The sequence below is a fragment of the Epinephelus moara genome, chromosome 9 (genome assembly GCF_006386435.1).
Source record: "Epinephelus moara isolate mb chromosome 9, YSFRI_EMoa_1.0, whole genome shotgun sequence".
NCBI classification, from domain to species: Eukaryota; Metazoa; Chordata; class Actinopteri; order Perciformes; family Serranidae; genus Epinephelus; species Epinephelus moara.
In genome coordinates, this window is record NC_065514.1 from 6,427,761 (window position 1) to 6,450,843 (window position 23,083).

At 41.6% G+C, this 23,083-nt stretch overlaps 1 protein-coding gene and 1 long non-coding RNA gene across 2 annotated transcripts in view; one reads left to right on the forward strand and one right to left on the reverse strand.

The window, feature by feature from the left end:
• Window positions 1–18,232, forward strand: part of galt (galactose-1-phosphate uridylyltransferase) — a 56,624-nt gene extending 38,392 nt beyond the window's left edge. Inside the window, exons 9-11 of the mRNA XM_050052467.1 lie at window positions 2,039–2,122; window positions 16,089–16,243; window positions 16,536–18,232. Of these exons, the coding sequence (XP_049908424.1) occupies window positions 2,039–2,122; window positions 16,089–16,243; window positions 16,536–16,640 (344 nt within the window). The 3' untranslated portion in view covers window positions 16,641–18,232. The remainder of the gene's footprint in view (window positions 1–2,038; window positions 2,123–16,088; window positions 16,244–16,535) is intronic.
• LOC126395214 (uncharacterized) overlaps window positions 1–23,083 on the reverse strand; it is a 903,426-nt gene that overhangs the window by 45,382 nt on the left and 834,961 nt on the right. The window lies entirely within an intron of this gene.

The following is a 23,083-nucleotide window of genomic DNA, read 5'->3' on the forward strand; positions in this document are numbered from 1 at the left end:
AAACTATTTTTGCCCTCAGTTTGCCCACAGCGGTTAAAACAAGAAGTGGAATTGTTGAGGGTAAAGTCTAATGTAGGGGTGTTAATGATTATTCAGTAATCAATTAATCACCATTGAGAATTAGATCAATCAAGAGTGGGCAAAGTTGGAAGAACAGTGTTTGCTCATCACTGGGACATTAATTCTCTGAGTATTGTCAGATGGGTTTCAGCAGGGTTATGGTTGAGGCTGGTGTGGTGAACCTGACACACAGAGCAAAGTGTGAATTGATGCCCAAAAGTACAAAAAACAAAGTGTTGAAAAACTTGAAGTTGGCCCTGATGTCTGTACGGCAAAGGAGACGAAACGGTCTGGATGTCTGAGCCGGGGTTTTATACTGCAGTGGCTTGATTGTAGATGTGGTTCAGGTGTGCAGGTTCAGCAGCTGCTGGCACTCAGGAGGATCGGCAGGAGGAGGGAACCAGGAGGCCACACCCAGCAAACACACAGAGACAGAGATGCTGAATCCAAATGTCCATAATCTGGACTTGCAGACTGAGCCCTCGCAGACTTCAGTTGTACGTAGTGTGATGAATTTACTGTCATCACGTAAAGTCTGCGAGGGAGACTGCAAACGGCTGATTTTTAGCATATTTCACCACCTAGCATTTCAGTCCCTCTGCAGCCTACACATATCTCTGTATCATGATCCATCCATCCATTTTCATCCGCTTATCCGGGGCCAGGTCACAGGAGCAGCAGGCCGAGCAAAGCACCCCAGGCGTCCCTCTCCCCAGCAACGCTCTCCAGCTCCTCCTGGAGGACCCCAAGGCGTTCCCAGGCCAGATGAGATATGTAATCCCTCCAGCGTGTTCTGGGTCTGCCCCGGGGCCTCCTACCAGTGGGACGTACCTGGAACACCTCTAACAGGAGGAGCCCAGGAGGATCCTGGAAGCCCGAACCACTTCAACTGACCCCTTTTGACACGAAGGAGCAGCGGCTCTACTCCAAGCGCCCTAAGGATGTCCGAGCTCCTTACCCTCTCTCTAAAGCTGAGCCCAGACACTCCTCTGTATCATGATGTGGTTGAGTATTATTTCTGGCCCACACAGTTCAAGTAACATTTTAATAGACCTAACTATCAGTAACTATTTTACACAATCATAGGTTTTTTTTTCGGCAAATGAAAAACCCACAACGTCAATAAATTGTGGGTAAATAAATCAGTGAAGTCTGCTGAAGTCTGCACCCCAAGTGGACTCTGTGGAAGTCTGCAGAAAGTCCACATGTGGCCCCCCCTGTTGACTGGTTAAATTGTGGATTCGGACAACCCTAAGCACTCCCAGACTTCCCGTGAACGCGCCCGCAAAGTCTGCAAGTGCGGTGAAGCCCGGACATTTGGATTCAGCCAAACATGAGACACTAGGAAAGGGAGACGGGAAACACAAGAAAGAGGCAAAGCTGAAACCCGAGCACAAAGACTGATTCGTTGAATCTGATGAATCACTGTTTTCAGATTGAGACCTTTTTTCATTCAAAGCTTGATATATGCTTTGAATGTAAAAAAAAAGAAGGAAAAAAATACATTTTGTAGAGCCTAAATTTTGACGATTTATTTGCTCTTTATAATTAATTCATTCTTAATTGTGATAAATGATAAATGAAGGACATTTTTTGATTTGAATCTCCAACCTGATGCTCTTTATCTGGCGACTCGAGAGTCAGACAGAAATTTTGTCTTTGTATGTGTTCAGCTGTGCGCCTTATTTTTCTGTCTCTGATCTGTCTGACTCATTCCTCATGTATTCAGGCATTTTGTTTTATATTTCATGTCCGATCAAGAATAATAAAAGTTTCATCTTGTTTTCAATTCACAGCTTTACTGAGTGTTCCGCTGATGCACAGTCTTTTCTTCGTTTTAAGTTAATATCTGCTGGTTTTTACCCTGACATGCCCTCTGCTTCAGCTCCCTTTCCTCACGTCATTCATTATTAACAATACTAACAAACAATATCTCCTTCTCTCCCTACCCACCTCCTCCTCCTCCTCCTCTCACCAGGTCTGGCCGACATCATGAAGCGACTGCTGACCAAGTACGACAATCTGTTTGAGATCTCTTTCCCGTACTCCATGGGCTGGCACGGTAAGACGAAAGAGTTGGAGGGTTCAGAACAAAACAAAACAAAAGTTCTGATAACCTGTTTAAAGTCTCTTTGGTAGAACAACAGAAGGAGAGAGGGACAGATGGTGGGAAAGATTAAAGATAGTTTTAATCTAAATGCATGTAAATCTGTGGGTGGATTGGAAAACAAATAACTGCTACAAACAGGAGGCTGCTCACGTATCAGGCCGGCTATAAATGAATTCGCGTAGTCGGTTTGATATGTGAATGAGCTCCACTCCCAGTAGTCTGAAGGCAGTGTCATAATCTGCAAAAAAAAAGGATTTTAAAAGCCTTCTAGCACTGAACCAAGTCTTTATAATTTCACTTTGGCTTCTATTATGCACCAGAATGGCATTAATATTACATACGGATATTGATTAGCTTGCCCAAGTCATTGGAAAGACGCATTAATATGCGGTGTGCGTTCCCTGCACATTACATAACTCCTGTTGCATTTCAGTCATCTCTGCTGTAATAAATTGACAGATGAGAGACTCCAGCCTTTGATGTCACCCACTTATTACCACTTCAATGCTCACTCAGACACATCAGCATATTTCATGTTTTGTCTCGCACATCACCACCAAGGAAAGCAGCAGTTCTCGCAGGTTAAGAGCACTCGTGGTGTAATTCTAGGCTTTTACCATCAGTTAAATTAACAGGGGGAGACAGAGAAAGTGTGCAACATGATGGCGGGGTTAACAAGTTGTTATCAGGCTCATTTGCACACTGAGCAGACACGTAGCAACATTAGCATTCATTTGGAGTCGTTGGTCTCTCCACCTGATAGAAATTAATCCATTATTGAGTTTTCTTTTAGCTCTGTTTTGGTCTCTACCAGCTCCTGAGAGAAATATAAGCTCTTTAGCTGCTGAATTTTCCTCTGTGTTCAACAGCTAGTTACAAACTTAGGTGTTGTACCAATTGATGCTTACACAATCAATTGATCCATTGCTGATAAGAAATATTGATCAGAGCGTCTTTAATGTTAACATACACAACCCATTTTTTAATTTTGCTGGATATTTTACACCAGGAGGAACAGTCTCCCTTTTTATGTGAGTTATGTACTTTAGAGTTATTTGTCTTTTCCTGCCTGTCCTTTCAGGTGTTGTTTGGATTATTCTTTCAGGAGATGACTCTCAAATTCATATCTCCCGAGAAAAATGCAATAATCATCTTAGGCCGAATGCCAGAAAGTTTTGCTTTTGTCTGCTGAACTTTGCCTGGCCTCTGGTGCTGAGAGAAGTTTTAATCCTGTTTTTTGATTTTGAGAAATAACTGACAAATCAGAGGTGTGAATGTCATGTACCTCTGGCTTTATAGGAATCTTAATAATTAAAAAATTCAATTAAAATGTCATTGGGTATTGTATGGGGATCTCCTTTATCAACATTTTTCTTTTAAATCCAGGTTACCTTTTTTAAATTCTGATCTCAATGAGCATCACTTAAGTGAACGAACATTAAGTTAACGAATGCTCGATTTAGTGAGTTGGAGGTCAATTGCAGGTAATTTCTGTGACTGTGAACTAGATTATAGGGATATAAGCTTTGTAAGACCCTCTTACACCTTGCATTAAAATGTATCTTGTATCCAGATATAATTTAGTCTGCTTAAATGTACACCTGGTGTTAAGATGTGTCTCCAGGGTCCACTTTGAGATCAGATTGGTTCTAGCCATTTTCCACCATTTACTTAACCATTGCTTCATAAATGGCTGTGTTGTAAGTTTCACTTGGATACTTTTATTGGACCAAACTGAAAGCACACACTGGTCTCATCTTGACTCCATCCACATATGTCCTGAATATCCATAATCATTTCAATCAGGAGAGACAGAAGAGTGAAGTGAAGGTAATATTTAATACAGAATATGGGTGTACAGATTATGGATGATTTGTGCTGATTAAGATTTAACAGAGGTCTTTGGTGCTTGGACACTAGAGGGACATATTTTGTGATGGAGGGACATCTGAGCGGCAGCAGGATAAATCCCTCCATGGAGTCCAGACACTGGTGGTGGTGGATGATGACTCTGAGGCTGCTGGCTGTTTAGTGTATGAGGCTGATGAGTCGGTAAAGACTAGGGCTCTAGTTTCCCGGTGCGGCGCAGGGTGGCGAACCCCGCGCAGAGCTAGTTTCGAGCAGCGCAACCCGAGGCGCGCTCAGTTTGGTAGTTTGGCAGACCGAGGTGCACTGAGATGGGTGTGGCGGCGCAGCAGGGGGAGGTGTCGACAGATCCAGCTTGGCGCTGTTTCATGTCAAAAGGCTTCGCCGAAGGTGCGCTAAAAGCTCGCCAGCTGAAACCAGGTCTACTGTCAGCACAGGCGGAGCGCAGCCGGTGTAAACCAAAGTTTGGCTGACCGGCGGACAGTGCGCACACGTCACCAAAACCTCACAGGCAGGTTTCCAGAATATCAGGCACATTAACAATGCAATAAATACCCAAAAAAACACTATTCAATGCAACTATCTGCAATCAGCACATAAATGTATCTCTATATCGACTGTCCCGTCACATCTGATGTCAGATCAAAGGGGATTGGCACCGTTTGGCACGTTTGGCACGCGTAATGGAAACCCAACCTGATTTGATTAACACAGCTGCAAACTAATGAGTTCACATCCCTCTCAGCCAACCACAAACAGCCACAGCATCAGATAGGGAGTATATATTCAGCATCTGTCATCTTAGAAAAGTCAAAAGAAAAGAAACAGAGTGAGACTGCGAGAGAGAAAGAGAGAGCGCGCGCGCACGAGAGAAACGCAACATTGATTTACAATTGTGGTGACCTCCTCCCAGGCTACCTTTGCATCATCAGCCTGTGGAGATCTGCTCGCAGTTCTGTATATTCGGACACGCCTCCGCCTCGCCCGGTCTGCGAAACTAGAGGTCTAGGTGTTAATGGGGAGGTGGCTGATGAGTCTGGAGGCTGATGGCTGATGAGGCTGATGAATCTGTAAAAACTAGGTAGTGATGGGGAGATGGAAGGTGCGCAGGACGGCAGCAAGATAGAACTACGGCAGAGAAAGAACCATATTTAAAATGAGGAGCAGTAAGATGATAGGCTGACAGAGAAGGTGTGTCGCTGTGCCATTGGTTAATTGTGAATTAGCTGAAAACAGCTGATGACTCAGACCCAGACGATGACACCTAGTGAGTGAACATACATGCAAAGAGTGAATGGCAGGGTGAGAAAGAAAACTTACAGCCTGAGCATGAAAAGTATTGTCTTCCTGACTGAACTTTCGCTAGAGCTTCACTCTTACTGCTTCCTTGTTAGTAGCTTAGCTTGCTAACTGGTCGATGGCTGTTACCTTGCTGGTTTGGAATAGATTGAAAACGGAATTGCATTTACACTTATGTTTAATGTAGTCAAAATGCGTCCCTGACCGCGTCTGGAGGTGGTTTGGCCGATCAGATTACAATCTCTCCACAGTGCATTTGGGTATGATCAAGCACTATCTGATTGCAATCTGGTCACCCAACCCCTTTTTTTCTGCGTTTTGCCTTTCTTAGGCAAGACAGATCCAGAGTAAGAGAGCTAGTTTGCACCCTGACCCAAACGTATATTTATCCAAGGTGTAAAGGGGGTCTTGGTAAACTATTCTACATTCTACACTCCATTATGGAGAAGTTTAGGTTGCTCTTTTCAGTGTTTGTTGCAGTTTATCATCTTGAATTTGCTCAGCTTGACTATTTATTTATTTTTTTACAATTGTATGTTTGGAGCCTGTACCCCTTTTTCTTGTACTTTTGCATCAAAGCAAAACACTGCAGTGAGAGGAAAAGATAGAACCAGTACAAGACAGGGAGCAAGTGAATAAGCAAGCAAATACACAAACAATGCTGTGAGATGTCATCTTTGCAATGAGTGCCAAATTACCTTTTCATTTTGACCATAACATCCCAAATCTGTTTTAAAGTAACTCACAACAGTCAAGATGCAGGGATTAATCTGCTTTTAACTATGTCCAGGCGAGTGTTTGACTGGCCTGCTGTTAAGAAGCAGCTGGCACAAACATGCAAAGGCTGTAAGCCTTGTACAGAAAGATGTTTGCTGTCAAGACAGCTGTTCCTCTTGTGCATCTCAAACACAGTGCAGGCACTGACTGATACTTACCTGTGCCGAGACAGTGAGGGAAATACCTATTGTGAGTGTTGTCAGACAGACTCCTTACAGCAGGTTCAAACTGGAACAAAGGTTAGCAGAGTGCAGTGATGCGATGAGTGATGTGTGACAGAAAGGAGAGTGGTGTCATTGCGGCTGAGTAGTCAGAGCGATCCTTGTATAAGCTAAAGGGTTGCAGGTTCAATCCATGCAGCAGTCGTGTCCCGCTGAGTTGTTTCAAGACACAGACACCTCAGACAAGAAACCTCAGTCCTCACTGACTGAGGCGTTCTTAGTCAGACTGATGCACAACCTGGGAACATAAACACTGCAGCATGGAGCTATAGATGCACCACCAAGACAACTCTGACTATAAGGCAGGTTTCTCCAACAGGTTTTGAAATAAGAGAACTTTCATAAATCAGACAAATTATACTTTTAAGATTAATGGATCCCATTTGCACTATTTCAACAGAGATAAATGATCAGGGGCAACCTGCTCAATAGTTTTGATGAAATCCATCCATCAGGCTGTATACCTATTCCTCACCAAGTGCTGATCACTTTAAGATCATTGCTTTTGTGCTGTGAACAATTTATTTCTGCTTCTGTTGTTTTGCCTTTTTGTCAATCCAGTCACCAGAATAAATGTTGATGTTGTAGATTTCTGCAAACCATGGATATGTTACATTTATTTATTTAGACTTTGAATTTCTACAACACTGTGGTTATTGTTTGGATATGTTTAGGCACAAGACGCACTTGGTTATGGTCGGGAAAAGATTATGTTTTGGCTTAAAACAAACAGATTTGGTGGCACAGTCAAGGCTAGAAATGCTGCAGTTGTCTCTTAAAAAAACTGTTTTGATGGCACAATTGTTGCTAGAAATAATGCGGATGTCCTCCTAAAAAACAAGTTTTGGTGGTACAGTTTATGCTAAAAGATACCACAGATTTGGTGGCACAGTCACGGCAGAAAATGCAACTGTCTCGCTAAAGGACACCTGCTTTTGGTGGCACAGCTCTCACTGGAAATGCCGTTGATGTCTTGCTAAAAGAAACCCCTATTTTTGGGGGCACAATTGGCATTGGAAGTGCTGCTGATGTCTTGCTAAGAACAACCAGTTTAGGTTGCATAATTGCTGCAGAAAAAACCTTAGATGTCTCGCCAAAATAAACTTGTTTTGGTGGTCACAATCGCAGCTGGCAATGCTGCTGTCTCCCTAAAATACACCTGCTTTTGGTGGCACAGTTGTTGCTGTAAATGCCTTGGATGTCTCGCTAAAAAACCTTGGCATTGGTGGCACAATCGCAGCTGGAAGTAATGCGGGTGTCTTGCTAAAAATCAACAAGTTTTGGTGGCACAGTCGCTGTTAAAAATTCCACAGATATTTTGCTAAAAACAAAAAATCCCAGTTTTTGTGGCACAGTCACGGCAGAAAATGCAACTGTCTCGCTAAAAGACACCAGCTTTTGGTGGCACAGCTGTCACTGGAAATGCTGTCGATGTCTTGCTAAAAGAAACCCCTATTTTGGTGGCACTATTGGCGTTGGAAGTGCTGCTGATGTCTTGCTAAGAACAACAAGTTTAGGTTGCAAAATTGCTGCTGAAAATACCATAGTCTCGCCAAAAAACTTGTTGTGGTGGCACAATCACTGCTGGAAATGCTGCAGATGTCTCACTAAAAAACTTCAGTGTTAGTGGCACAGTCGCTGCTGGAAATGCTCTGGATGTCCTGCTAAAAAACAACTAGTTCTGGTTGCACAATAGCTGCTGGAAATGCTACCCACGTCTTGCTAATGAACAACCCTGTTTGTTGGTCTTGAACATTGATCTGCAGCTTGGCAGCAGTCTCTCCTAGATGTCACACCATCCACCTTTTTTCCTCCACCTCCTGATGACGAAGTCAGCTCATATTCATGTAATCAGAAGTACGTCACTTTGGAGAATGTTAATATGATATGGGGGAACATACAAATATAATATATCAGTGGTTTGCAGAGATGTACAGTGCCAACATTTTCTTCTGGTGACTGCTTATTTTTACACCTCCACTTCCAAATGATGGGTTTTTTGTGATCTCTTTCATCTTTCATAAACAGCCTGAGGCCAATGAGGTGTACACGGAGTCTGACTAATTAGGACTAACAGCGAGGTTGAAATTAATCTTGTTCAATTTAGTCTACAGCTCCATAGTCATGAGGAGACTAATCTAAATTTAAGATTGTTAAAGGGAGACAATTTGTATTGATTATATTGTTTCTGGTACATTATAGAGAATGAAGCGTTGTAGCTGTGTAAACACACATCACCTGAGTCCCTGACTTGCTGCTGCCAGAGTGTTTTTTTTTTTTCTTTGCAAGGAAGCGCACATGAAAGATTTTAAAAAGAAAGATGATGCGCCCAAACTTTAGTGAGGAGGAAAGGACAGAGGGTATGAGAGGACACAGTCATCGACTTAGTTTCTTCTTTTTATTTTATCAGACATCAAATCTTTGAAGTAAAATCTCGGTCTAAAGTTGCCCGTGGTGAAGGCTCCTACAGATCTCTTGTTAAGTTTTGGCTTTAATCTTCAAGTCTGTTTTATTTTTAGATGGAGACTAAAACTCATAGGTCATGTTAAGTATTGAAGGTTATAAGCAGGTAGTTGGTAGGTCCACCTTATATTCTGAGGGGATTTCTTTGCTCAAGGCTGGGGGAGAGGTGGGGAGAAACATCTTCCAAAGTGGTCAGAACAAGAGGTAAATTGAAAACTTTGAAATGACTAACAATACGTTAGCATCACTTTAACACATCTGAGCTATAGTATAGTGATGGGCGGATGATTCTTTCCATTATTGAACCTTTTAAACCTTTGAGTTTTGATATGTTGGCAAAATATGGTGTCAGTTTCTCTGTGTGTTGAAAAACAGGGTTACAAAGTGCTTTACATGTCAGTAATTAAAACAGACAAGACATGACAACAACAGATTTTCTGATAAAAACACTTTGGTATATAAAAACTGAGGAAATAAAAGACCGTTTAAATTAACTTACAACTCAAGTAAAATCCGGAAAGGCTCTCTGATAAAAGTTTGTTTTAAGAAGGGACTTCACTGATCACTGACTCGGCCGACCTGATTTCCACGGGCAGATTGTTCCAGAGCCTCTGGGTCCTGACAACAACTGGACGTTGAGGACCTCAACATGCGTCCCGGCGTGTACTGTATTAAAAAGTCAGAGATACAGCTGGGAGTGGGACCATGAAGAGCCTTAAAAGTAATCAGTAACATCTTAAAATCTATTCTAAAACATACTGGGAGCCAGCGTATTCTCTTCCCAACTCGTCAAATATCGCCGCTTTATCAGCCAACTTTCACCTCTGAATAGGACGCGCTAGGTGACGTCCTGCATCCGTTGTTGATGTGCTAGGATGGCGTATCAATTCATCCTTGTAACATGCATTATGTCTTTTCAAAGTGCACTTCTGTTTTCACAGGAAATGTACTCAGTTTCTGCTCATTCAATGCAAAGTCTTTCTCATGATACACTTAGAATGGTGGTAAAACACCTCGTTTTTACATTTATTTCCTTGTGCAACAAAAGCACATGGTCAGGTTTAGAAAAGAAAACATAATTTGTTGGCTTAAAACTCACATCAAAAGTGAACAGCGGGCTCCAGGGTGAAAGTCCTGGGTTTGTTGACACATCCACCACCCCTCCTGCCTGCTCTATAGGAACTTTCCAGCTCTTTGTTTAACGTTGTTGCTGGCAGCGTGACAAGCTGACGCCGCCCGGCATATCATATCACTGCAAAAGGTGCCTTTATACGTTGGTATCTGACAAGTTTGGAATTAGAACAAGCTGATGTCATCGACAAACACACCCTCCCAATTTGGCGGTCTGTTTAAGCTGCAGAAATTTCCCAGCTCACCTTTTGCTTTGTCAAAACTGCAGCTGCCCTGCATCAGTATTGCTGCCTGCTCTTTGAGCCCGACGTCCACCCCAGCATCCAACTGCAGGCTACGGCTACAGGGGGGAAGATATTTCAAATCAAAGCACAGAAAAAGTGACAGGTTAACAGCTAGACATTACAACAATAAAAGACAAAATATTTAAAATAAATAACATTTAAAAGAGCACAGAAAATGCCAAAGACTAGACTAGCTTAGGGATGTCTCTAATGTGTGTTTCAAAGCTGAGGTCAGACTCCAAGATAACCCCATTGTTTTTGACCTGGTCCTTGGTATGAAGAGCTAATGACTGAAGGTGTAAAGACAGTTGCTCTCTCTGGGCTTTTGCCCCAAATATTAATATATCAGTATTGTCGTTGATCAACTGAAGGGAGTTGTTTAACATCCATACATTTACCTCTTGTAAACATAGCATTAATCAATCAATGGGAGTAAAATCATCTTGTGATACTGTAATATATAATTTGAGACCGAAGTCTAGACGCCAAACTATGTTCTGCTGTTTCCTCATTATAACTTAAAGCTTATGAACACACCCAAGTCGGAAGAACTACCATCTGACGACCACAAGAATGCCCCATTGGCCTTGGCTAGTGGTCTCAACTCAAGTCTGATTCAGTCGCCTCTCATTTGCTCACCGTAGCAGACGATGTCAGCAGTGCCCTACGATAACAGTGAGTGGGATAGTTGGGGATTCGTGAGTGCTTAGACCTTCGACAGGCTGACCTGGGACACCAAAAAGAGTTGTTCAAAAAGATTTGTTTTCACCCATTACTACCACAATAGCTTTGTCCCAAGTGTCCAAAGTGAGTTAACTTTAACTCTGTCTGGTCCAGCCACAACAACAACCCACTGAAAGCAAAAAGAAGTACGCCCCTACCCTAACTTCCAAACACCCACGGCTAATATTTTCTGTCTAAAATCTCTCACACAGCAGCATGTGGAGGCGTGTTAGCTCTCAAAAAACAAAAAAACACTTTTTAATTTCACATTTGCTCCCTAGTTCAAAACATTTCGGAGATAGTACCCTGCAGTACGTGGATCTCTTAGTTTAATATACCACCTGTAGTGTGAATAAGAGCTAAATTAATTACTTAATTAATTTATTACTTCCCGCTGTTGCAACAAATAGCCCTAAATATTCACTGCCAAAAGCAGTTTCATGATCCTCTGGCAATGTAGAATGTTGCCCATCCTAATGGACTGTTGCTATACTTCCACTGATTTTCTTTTTTTTTTTTTAATTAGCACAGGAACTTTCAACTCCCAAATTAATGGTGTTATTTTAACATGATCAAGGGGGATTAAGGGAAAGAGGACTGCTGAGATTATAATTGATGTGCTGCATTGTGCTTTAACACCCAGTGTGTCTGTCACACATACTCAAACTGCACACTCTGACCATCTATTTTGGAAACACACGCTCTCATCCACACACACACACACACACATACACAGACCTGGCTCACATAATGAGCTGCCTTATCTCCCCATCTGTGTTTGTGCTTTATTTTAACTCATTTCGAAGCAGCCAGCTTTTATTTTTGGGCTCGGCTTATTAGTGGCAATGTGGAGATGCAAGTGGTTGGATGGTGTTTGAGTCATTTGGGAAATCATGGATTAGATAAAGCTACCTGCTTATTCCTTCAGGAGGAAAACACACAGCGCATTACTGAGTGTATTAACTGGATGGATGAAGGACCAGGATGCAGAGAGACAGACAATTAGGGACATAACATTGCAATATCATGGATATATGGACTCAGATATTCATTATATCCTCCTGAGACCCTGTGTCCTCATATGAGGACATCACATTTTGGGTTTACTTGACCTTATACTTCATTCTGCTTAACTCAGACCTGTTGGCCTCTTTCATGGACACATTTTGTGCCATCTAGTGGTAGTAAGGGCACATTACACTAATCCATGTAAAAACAAGATGGCAGCCATCTCTGCCAAGTCAGTCTGCAGCTGATCCCGACACAAAAGTGGACAAGGTCCAAAACCTGATCACATCTAATGGTTGAAGGTTGATATGGCAACAAATTTGACCAATTTTAGCAACAGTAACAAGGTGAGACACTGTTGATTAGGAAGTATTAGTTTGAAGACATTGGGACTATTTTGTCATCAAATTTGAGGACATTGGGACTTTATTGTTGTTTCGTTTGAGGACACTGGGACTTTATAGTTGTCTTGTTTGAGGACACTGGGACTTTATAGTTGTCTTGTTTGAGGACACTGGGACTTTGAGGACATTGGGACTTTATTGTTGTCTCGTTTGAGGACATTGGGACTTTACTGTTGTCTTGTTTGAGGACATCAGGACTTTATTATTGTCTCATTTGAGGACATTGGGACTTCATTATTGTCCCGTTTGAGGACATTGGAACTTTATTGTTGTCTCATTTGTTTTCTAGTTTGAGGACATTGGAACTTCATTATTGTGTCGTTTGAGGACATTGGGACTTTATTGTTGTCTCATTTGTTTTCTAGTTTGAGGACATTGGAACTTTATTATTGTCTCATTTGTTTTCTAGTTTGAGGACATTGGGACTTTATTGTTGTCTCATTTGAGGACATCGGGACTTTATAGTTGTCTCATTTGAGGACATCAGGACTTAATTGTTGTCTCGTTTGAGGACAGTGGGACTTTATTGTCGTCTCTTTTGAGGACATCAGGACTTTATTATTGTCTCATTTGAGGACATCAGGACTTAATTGTTGTCTCGTTTGAGGACACTGGGACTTTGAGGACATTGGGACTTTATTGTTGTCTCGTTTGAGGATATTGGGACTTTATTGTTGTCTCGTTTGAGGACATTGGGACTTTATAGTTGTCTTGTTTGAGGACACTGGGATTTTATAGTTGTCTTGTTTGAGGACACTGGGACTTTGAGGACATTGGGACTTTATTGTTGTCTCGTTTGAGGACATTGGGATTTCATTGTTGTCTCGTTTGAGGACATTGGGACTTTACTGTTGTCTTGTTTTAGGACATCAGGACTTTATTATTGTCTCATTTGTTTTCTAGTTTGAGGACATCGGGACTTAATTGTTGTCTCATTTGAGGACATCGGGACTTTATTGTTGTCTCATTTGAGGACATCGGGACTTAATAGTTGTCTCGTTTGAGGACAGTGGGACTTTATTGTCGTCTCTTTTGAGGACATCAGGACTTTATTATTGTCTCATTTGAGGACATCAGGACTTTATTATTGTCTCATTTGAGGACATCGGGACTTAATTGTTGTCTCGTTTGAGGACACTGGGACTTTATAGTTGTCTCGTTTGAGGACACTGGGACTTTATTGTTGTCTCATTTGAGGACACTGGGACTTTGAGAACATTGGGACTTTATTATTGTCTTGTTTGAGGACATTGGACAGGACATTTTTTTTTACTTATCGGCTCCTACTGATCCCAAACAGTCAGGAGAAATTAAAAATGCATACCAAACAAAAGCTCGGGTCTCAGGAGGACATTGATTTGTCTCTCAGTGAGACATCAGTTACACTTTGTCCCCTGTCCAGGGATATGTGTAACTTTATGCTAACATATACACTGTGATACACTCACACACATGCAGCAAAACAAACACACCCAAAGAAACATTTTAAAACCAGTGTAATCGTCTCCTAATAGCAGGCTCCGTCTCTGTTCATCCCTTATCTGGACTCTTCAGTCTTTTCCTTTGTTCCTGCTTTTCCTTTTCCCATCCGTTAGTTTCCTTTATGTCGACCGCCCGTCGTCTCTATCTGTGTCTGATCAGCCCCCGCTGTCAGGAAACTGACTCCAAAGAAATAGCTCTTATTGTGAATGCAGCTTCTCCAGGGATCTATTTCTGAATTCTTTTTGTATTTTCTAAAGAGGAAACATGTTTGTCCTTCTTCATCTGATCACCTCATTACCTCCCACTAAGATCAGAAAGCAACACGGGCAACAGACGGTATTTAAATGTTAAATACAGTCGCAAATCACTGGAGATGTATCTGTGGTAATGACGCTCTCTCGAGAGGATTTAGGGAGTTGTGTAATGGCGCAATTTTTTTGTGAAGATAGACGTAGAGGTGGTGACGAATGAAAGGGAAACCTTACTGAATGCAGATGCCTGAAAGAGTTCTTTATATTCTGTACAACACAGACAGACAAGGAGATAGTCCCCTGAAAAAGAGGGAACTGTGTCTCTTTTTCTCAGCATTACCTGATTTGGACATCCACGTTCCCACAAACAGGTTTGAAATCAAATTTGTCCACCTCACATTTGGCCGGCGACTTCAGTATCTCCTACACAAACTAAACAACACAACCTCAGAGCATTTTAGCCAAACCACTGAAGCCTGAACTGCTGCTGATTACCTACACTCTAATACTGATGCATTCATTTCGAATGCAAACACCTGCATCAGTGCTGCCTGGTTATACTGTCCAATTACCAGAATTTAGTGGACCCCTGCCAGCTAATCAGAGTGCAGATTTCTCAGCGGCCGCAATATAAAACAAACAATCTCTGAGAGAATGGATCATGGGTGTCTCCTCACACAAACTACTTATCACTATACAATCTGTGTTTCGTATTACGCTCATTGCTTTATTGCCCTCGGAGTCAACACTGGCTGCTTCTTTAATTTAGCTTGTTAGCTACCTGATAGGGGGCTGTCTGGTCTGCAGCCTAAAGGCGTTAATGAGCAGAGGGCCTTGTTCATGTGGTGTGGACGGCTGAGAGACAAATGAGGTTGTTGTGTCCAGGCCATGCATATCCTTAATTAGCTCTTAGTGTTTGATTGTCCTGTCAATCTGTTTGTGTGTGTGTGTGTGTCTACATGGCCACATGTCTTTTCTAAGTTTGTTGTACTCTCACACCTGCCATTTGATTCAGTTCAGTCCAACTCAAGTTTGTTTGCCCCCTCAGTGCGCTTCGTTTGGGCAGGTGTGCACCAAAACAACCAGACCGAGACCTTCTTGAAGAGGTGGTCTCAGTCTGGTTACAAACAAACTCTGGTGCAGTTGGTTTGTGGTGAGAACGTGTCTCAAACTCGATCTGCAGTCACATGACACATTGTTTGGCTTAAACATGAGCATGTTACAGTCCTGGAGGATTATTAATGTGCACCTCCTCCTTGACAGGCAGCAAAGGCCCGTGGGTTAGAATCTGTCCTGCGTCCGCTGCAGCAAGAACTAGCCATTGTAAATGGGGCTCCTGCTCAACAAGGTTGCCAATTTTCAACCAGCTCTGTATCATCAGTAAATGAACTGAGGTAAACTTCCCTTAATCTTACAAGCACCCAGATCTCCTCCTCTCAAATCTCAAATGCGTCATCTGGTGGGTTTTTCTGGCTCCACTGCTGTTGCTCAATCTAGAGATTGTACTTCCGCATTTTTGTACACCTGCCATCACGGACACAAAGATTACAGAAGAAGATCAAGACAGAGAGACCTGCCCCTCTCTCTTAAACTCAAACTGTAAATCTGGGCAGTGCTGATCAAATATAAACCAGGATTCTGGTACTGTGTTGCCTGTTTCTCGCCTGAAATGTCTTTGGAAACATATTTTAGTGCCCTGTTTGGCTGTAATATGAGATTTTTGTCTTTGTTTTCTCTCATCATGTGGCGCCAACTTCAAATGTATTTGAGAGTATTTAAAAAGATCATCTTTCCAGCACAAAAAGAAGTATTGTTGCTATGGTTACCCATACTTTAATATACCTTGCACACTGATAAAACAGTTTTTTAACAGTTGACGAGAAATATGTCTGGTGTACTATTTTACTAGACAATCACAAGCAGGTTAGGTATAATATTGAAGGCTGTAAAACCCCCTCTGATTGACTGGATCTGTGTCTCCAGTCTGATGTCTCCCTGTCTTCATTCAGGAGCCCCGACTGGCCCCCATTTAAAGGAAGACAACTCTCACTGGCAGCTGCACGCTCACTACTACCCTCCTCTGCTGCGCTCAGCTACAGTTAAGAAGTTCATGGTGGGGTATGAGATGCTGGCCCTGGAGCAGAGAGACCTCACCCCCGAACAGGTGAATGATTTAACATACACATTATTCTTTCCCACATGGTGGAGATTCGCAGTCATCACTTAAGACACTAAACTTGGCTGTTAGTTCAGGGACGTCTCTTGAATTTTTGTGTTGTTCATTTGTTAAGCAGTGAGATATGTCTGATATGTGTTCGGGGCTTTGCTTCACCCCAGGCCATCAGAAGCTGACCCTTTCCCAGCATACTAATGACAATGCAGCTGGATTCACTCTCTGTCCCTTTATTTGTCTTTTAACTGGGTAAAAATTGGCACTGTTGTTTGTGTGTTTTTAGGCAGCTGAGAAGCTGAGGAACCTTCCAGAGGAGCACTATAAAACCAGAGGGCACCTGGAAAAGGGAGGAGGAAAGGAGACAGAAGATGGAGCAAAGGGAAAATGAAAATGTTGGCATTGTGTGTCTCTGCAGACCAAATGACATTAAATTAGTATGATTCATACTACCTATTATTTAGATGTTTCTTTAGTGACGGGAATCGAGTGTTCCTTTTTCCCCTCGCAAACATTTAGCACAAATTTGGAGCGTTATTTGACCCCCTTTCCAACAAGATAGCTTTACATGGTTAGCACCAATGGATGCCTTGGGTCCTCTAGTTTAATATGATACACATGTCTTCACCGTAGCTTTAAAATTGAGCCCGACTGAGCAGGTTTTCTCACCGTCATACCTGCTGCTTCTTCATGTTTTTTTTGCCAGCCATGTGGCCTCTTTCCTCCTTCCATTTCCCACCTCTCTTTGTACCCTGACGTTTCTGTTAGGGGGTCCATAATTTTTCTTAAGGCATTCTGACTTAGCGAATCAGGCAGCAGTCCGCCTCACATGTTTACATCATCAGTATCAGATGAAAATACATGTATTTATCATGCAAATATGTATAATGTAAATCACATATTGTCATTGATTTACTGTAAGTCAGTAAATTGTTGTACTTGACCCCACGACCGTGGACCTTTTCATGGGCCCCCCTTGACCTTGGGCTGGAGTCATCTGTGCCCTTTGACCCCCCTTACAGCAGGCCTGGATGGTGTGACACCTAGGTGTGATGGCTGCCAAGCTGCAGACCGTCGTTTGAGTCCTACAGACAACAAAATGGGTTTCTGTTTTTTAACGATCTGCAGCATTTCCAGCCATTATAAGGCCACCAACACCGGTTGATTTTAGTGACACATGGGAGGCATTTCCTGTCATGAAGGTGCCACCAAAACTGGCATCTTTTTAGAGCAACATTGGCAGCATTTCTAGCTGTGATTGTGGCAGCAAAAGCAAGTATCGTTTCCCACTTTAACTCTAGCATTTTAGTTTCAGTGTATCTGCTACATAATAACGTGCAAATGTTATATATCTGGGGTTTTCAGAAATGTACAATGCCAACATTTATTCTGGTGAGTCGAAGAAAAGAGGAAAACACAGCCTTGTTAAACCCACAGTATTTTATTTGGGATATATGTGATTCTTTTGTTTCCAAAGTTCTGTAAAAATGACTCTCAAACTTCTTGATATGTGACTTCTCCTGAGTGACAAAGTGCCTTTGCGAACACAGGACTTTGAGATAATCTCACCTGCAGAATACAGAGTATATGTATATATATTTCCAACACATATCCCTGTGCACAGAGCTGGTCCTGGACTCCTCACTGTAATTATGAAATGGACTTTAAACAAAATGTGCTATGGAACTGCTCATCCATGTTTTGGGGAGATAATGAGAGAACATTATTCCTTTCTTCCCCGCTGTCCCTTCTGTTGAATTTAAACAAACTTTGTTTGTTGTTTGGTTACGTTGGAAGCCTTTCAACCACAAAGCTTTGTCTTCCAGCAACACAATGAGCTATTTGTGATTCAAATGAATGCCTTTGTTTCCTGCGAATGTTTTTACATGGAAAGTAATTCTTGAAGTAGTTAACTGTTTGACAGCTTTCAGCCCTAAAGGTGTGACAGTTAATTTTATGGAGGAAATAAATGATTTGAAAGATGCCGTGTCACCTGTTTATGTTCACAGAGTCACTATCATACTGAATCAGCATCACAGGTTTGATATACCTAAAAGCATTTTGTTAATAAAGTTGGAACATAACTAGAACTAAATACAGAATTGTAGAGTGTTTGGGATACTATGGTGCTATCCGCACTACACTACTTCACTGACAAATCTGTGAATGACACTTATTTGACACTACGCCTGCCAGTGGGTGAGTCAAAGTGACACTGAATCACAAGTGTTCCAAACAGGGTGGGGGATGAAAAGAGGTAGCGGATAGCTAGTTAATGAATAAAGGAGTGATTTGGGGCAAATTATGGAGCTGAATATTTCAGCACCATGGAGAGAGACACAGCCTGGGTGTCAGTGTTTCAGCACCACGGACAGAGACAGTATGCAGACTGTTGGTGTAGTCTGAAGTTTCCAGCTGAAAATTTCAACTGGAAACTTCCTCTAAGATCCGACTTGGAAAGCTAGAGGAACCTCACTAACGCTGACTTCAGAATCCAATATGGCTGCTCCGCACGTTAACAGAAGAGAATTGTTTATTGCTACTTCTGTCTTATTTGTGTCTTCTATTAAAACAGTAGGATACTCAGCACAGTTTGAAGTCTGTGGACGTGTTGCTACGGTGTTTGCCAGGCAAAATACAGCATTATTGTTGTCATCAACTGATAATGCTGAAAATAGCTAACCTGGCTTGATGTGGTGTTGCGAACAACATCTCTGTTTTCCGACTTCTTGTTCTGGAACTCAAGCAATTAGGTTGTGACGTCATTCCCACCTCTGAAAGCAGCATATTTACACCTGGTATTAACATACGTCTGGGCGATCGAATCACAAGCAGACAGCTCTAATGCACCAAATGCAATTTGAATGCTAGAGTATTTTGTGTTACTCGCTTCTGGTGTTCCTAAGAAAAACATTGCTCAGTTACAGTGATTACAAAACTCAGCTGCACGTGTGCTGACAAGGACCAGAAAGAGAGAACACATTACACCAATTTTCTCTGCACAGGCTTCCTGTGAGCTTAGGAATTGGTTTTAAAATCCTTTTGTTGGTTTATAAAGCTCTTCTACCTATTTATCAGATTTGCTTTTATCATATGAACCCTCAGGTCTTCTGGTAGTGGCCTTTTAGTCATTCCCAAAGTTAGAACAAAAACCCACGGTGAGGCATCATTTCATAACTATGGTCCACATCTGTGTGCTTTTATTGTGTAAAGCACTTTGTGTTGCATTCTGTTTGTATGAAAAGTGCTATATAAATAAAGTTTGATTGATTGATTGATTGATGCACACAAATAACTTGCATCATACATCCTCTGCGTCATATGTCCCCAGAGGATCTCAATACTGATTGGTCAGATTTTTCAACTCCCGAATAAGTGTATGATCTGAAATAGCACTACTCACTTCATTTGTGTCGCTTAATTATCCTAATTTGAGTCATTTGCGTCGTGTCTATCACGTCCATCACACAGTTGCTCTGTATCGACTGCAAGACCTAGAGCATGATGGGAAACAGCTGATTGCCTTAGATTTTGACTCAGCAATATGACGTTTTAGATAAACTTTTCATTTTTGTTGAATTTCAGAGATTTAGATGTTTTTTGTCTGATTTGAAGGTTTATTCTGTGAACAGAAAACATGTTGTGTGACTGATGGTGAAGTTTAGTCATCAGAGAGACTGAATACATTCGTCATAAACTATACAGAGTTTACTGTATATTAACACTGGACTGTTTTAATTATTGAAGTATTTAACATCACAAAGACTAGTTGTGGTCAGTGGGATGTGAGGATGTTTAAAATAACACGTGTACAGATGTGAAGCCCTGACTGTATCTGACTGATCTGTAATGAAAACTGTTGTCTTGTGTTTTTGTTCAGTCAGACACAATTTATTCAGCCTGTGTAGTGGAGGGGACAGGTCAAACTGATATGTTGCTGATTTACAGGAGAGTTCATGTCAAATGGAGATTGAACCATGAACATAAATTACAGATCACATGTAAAGCATTTTAATAGGCTACTCTGTCATAATCAAAACAATTGTATACTGCGAGCAAACTGATATGAGTCTGATAACATTTTAAATAATCGGCATCAGATCTAACAGGATGTGAGTGTTTCTGTGACTTCCTGTAGAGACTCAAGTCTGCTGCAAACTGTCAGCTTTTTGTCACCGCCTCCTGCTGCAGCCGCCTGATCTCGTCCACTTTCCAGGCGAGACGCAGATCATCTCTAATGAACCTATTGTTCAAACTAAGGAAGCATGGATAGGCAGCATCACAATGTTGTATACCAGCTGCAGAGTTAGTGTCCACTGGGAAGAAAGATGTGAATGACTGGTTGGTACTCATTGCCTTTATTCATTGGAGTGGTTAGGTGTTAGGTTTGGGCAAGAGGAGTGAGACTGGTTAGGGTTGGAATGTCAGGGTAAGCCAATCAGAGACAGAGTGATGCCTTCACTGCAATGTTCATTCTAATGACTTTATTATAATTAACTACTTCTATAATTAGAATGTAAATATCTGCTGTTTCCAAAAAGATTTATGCAGAGGAATCAAATAAATACTGTGTTGTAACTAATAAAAGCTCTAAAGGGATTACAGAGAGCCCTGGAGAGGAGGCAGGCAAAGACCCAGTGAGCCGGAGGATTCATGTGGATTAAGATACCTGCAGCCTCTAACCACATTACATTAAGCAGTACAAGTGAACGGGTAAAACCAAGATGATTTGTGTTTATCAGCTGCAAATAAAAAATCCCAAGTTAATTCTTGGCATGTTAACTGAGGTGTGTTCTCACCATGGCAACAGCAGATGGTAGTGTTGCTTAAAAAGTGAGGCAGATTATATCAATACCTTTAAATGCAATCCCCCTTCTTTTTATCACCCGAGCTAAAGAAAGATGCTTGTAAACTTTCTCCCCTTCAGCAGGGAGGTCAGGGTCAGCTCCAGATAATACCCTACAGAGCAAATAGGTGCTCAGTATTCTGCTCAAGGGCACTTCAGCGAGTCGTTGTGTGAGTGTGTGTCCTGGAGCGTACAGATGGGCTTTATATCTATAAACACCACTCTGCTGCACCCAATAACTCTCGGTGTAGATGTTCGGTGCTGCCATCCATAAACACACACAGTCACTGTGTCACTACATGACCTGCTCCTCTTTACCTCCGGAAAATAATTGTCTTTTTAGGGAGCTAAAACCAGTGTTGTGGAACAGCAGTGCCAGATAATGGATAATTAAAGCATTAAAACACTCAAACTGATGAATGCAATACAGTGAGAAAATTATAATTTCATGAGCAGGCTGGGGATTTCCCATCATGATGCAGTATATAAGTGTGTATGTGCCTAAACATGTAAGCAGGCAGTAGAGTTAGAGACACGCTCATTTGCAGGTTCATACTCAACATGTTTACATGATTTACTGTTCAAAAAACAGCTGAAAAAGCCCACTCTGCTCTGATTGATCAGTGTTTCCTGGTCTTCTGCATCTCAGCATCGTCACTGCAGCTGGGGAATGACTGTCGCTGAGTATAGTGGCACTTTCTACCATGCAAAATCACAAATAAAGTTTCTAACTGCACTTCTATCTAAAATCCTGGAGACATTAACACTGGCTACCAAGATAATGTTTCCCAGATGTTAGCATGTAGCTACATGTAGCATTGTGCTTTCAGATGGGGAATGAATGTACAGTAGCACTTTCCCACTAAAAATCGACCATTAAAGCTTTTAAACCAAAATCTTGACAGCTGGACATGTTTCAGCAGTAATATGATCTGAAACTGGGAGAAACTAACAACACCAGCAACCAACATGAACATTTTTCCCTGATGTTAGCATGTAACTTCATGTAAGAGTGTACTTTCAGCTGGGGAATTACTGTATAGCATCACTTTGTACCATGGAAAACACTAATATAAAACCAAAATATTCACAAACAGACATGTTCTGGCAGGAATATGATCCGAAATCAGGGAGAAATTAACAACATCTGCAACCAAGATCACATGTTTACCTAATGTTAGCATGTAGCTACATGTAGGAGTGTACCTGCAGCAGGGGCATTATTGTATATCATCACCTTGCACCGTGAAAAAACCCCAATAAAAACTTCTTAACCAAAATCTTCAGACAAAACAGACGCGTTCCAGCAGGAATATGATCCAAAATTGAGAGAAATTAACAACATCAGCAGCCAAGATTAACATTTTTCCCTAACGTTAGCATGTAGCTACATGTTGGAATGTACTTTCAGCCAGGAAATTACTGTGCAGCATCACTTTGTACCATGGAAAACACTAATATAAGCTTTAAAACCAAAATCTTCACAAACAGACATGTTCCAGCAGGAATATAAGCAAAAATCAGGGAGACATTACCAACATTGGCAACTAAATTACACATTTCCCTTACTATAGCATGTAGCTGCATGTAGCAAGGTAGGCTACATCATGAAAACACAAAGCTTGCCTGGAACAGATGACCACCCACTATAAGCTGACATCATCTTATCTTGAAAAAAGAATACAAAAATAGAATAAAGAAAAGTTGGAAACATGTTTCCCTAATGTTAGCATGTAGCTACATGTAGCAGTGTAGTCTTAGATGGGGGGAAATTACTGTGTAGTATCACCTTGTTCCATAAAAAACACCACTATAACTCCTTAACTAAAATCTTCAAAAACAGACATAATTCAGCAGGAGTATGACCGGAAATCCAACAGAAATTAGCAACACTGGCAACCAAGATTATATTTCCCTTCTGTTAGCATGTAGCTTCATGTAGCAGTGTACTTTCAGCTGGGGAAATTACTGTATAGCATCACTTTTTT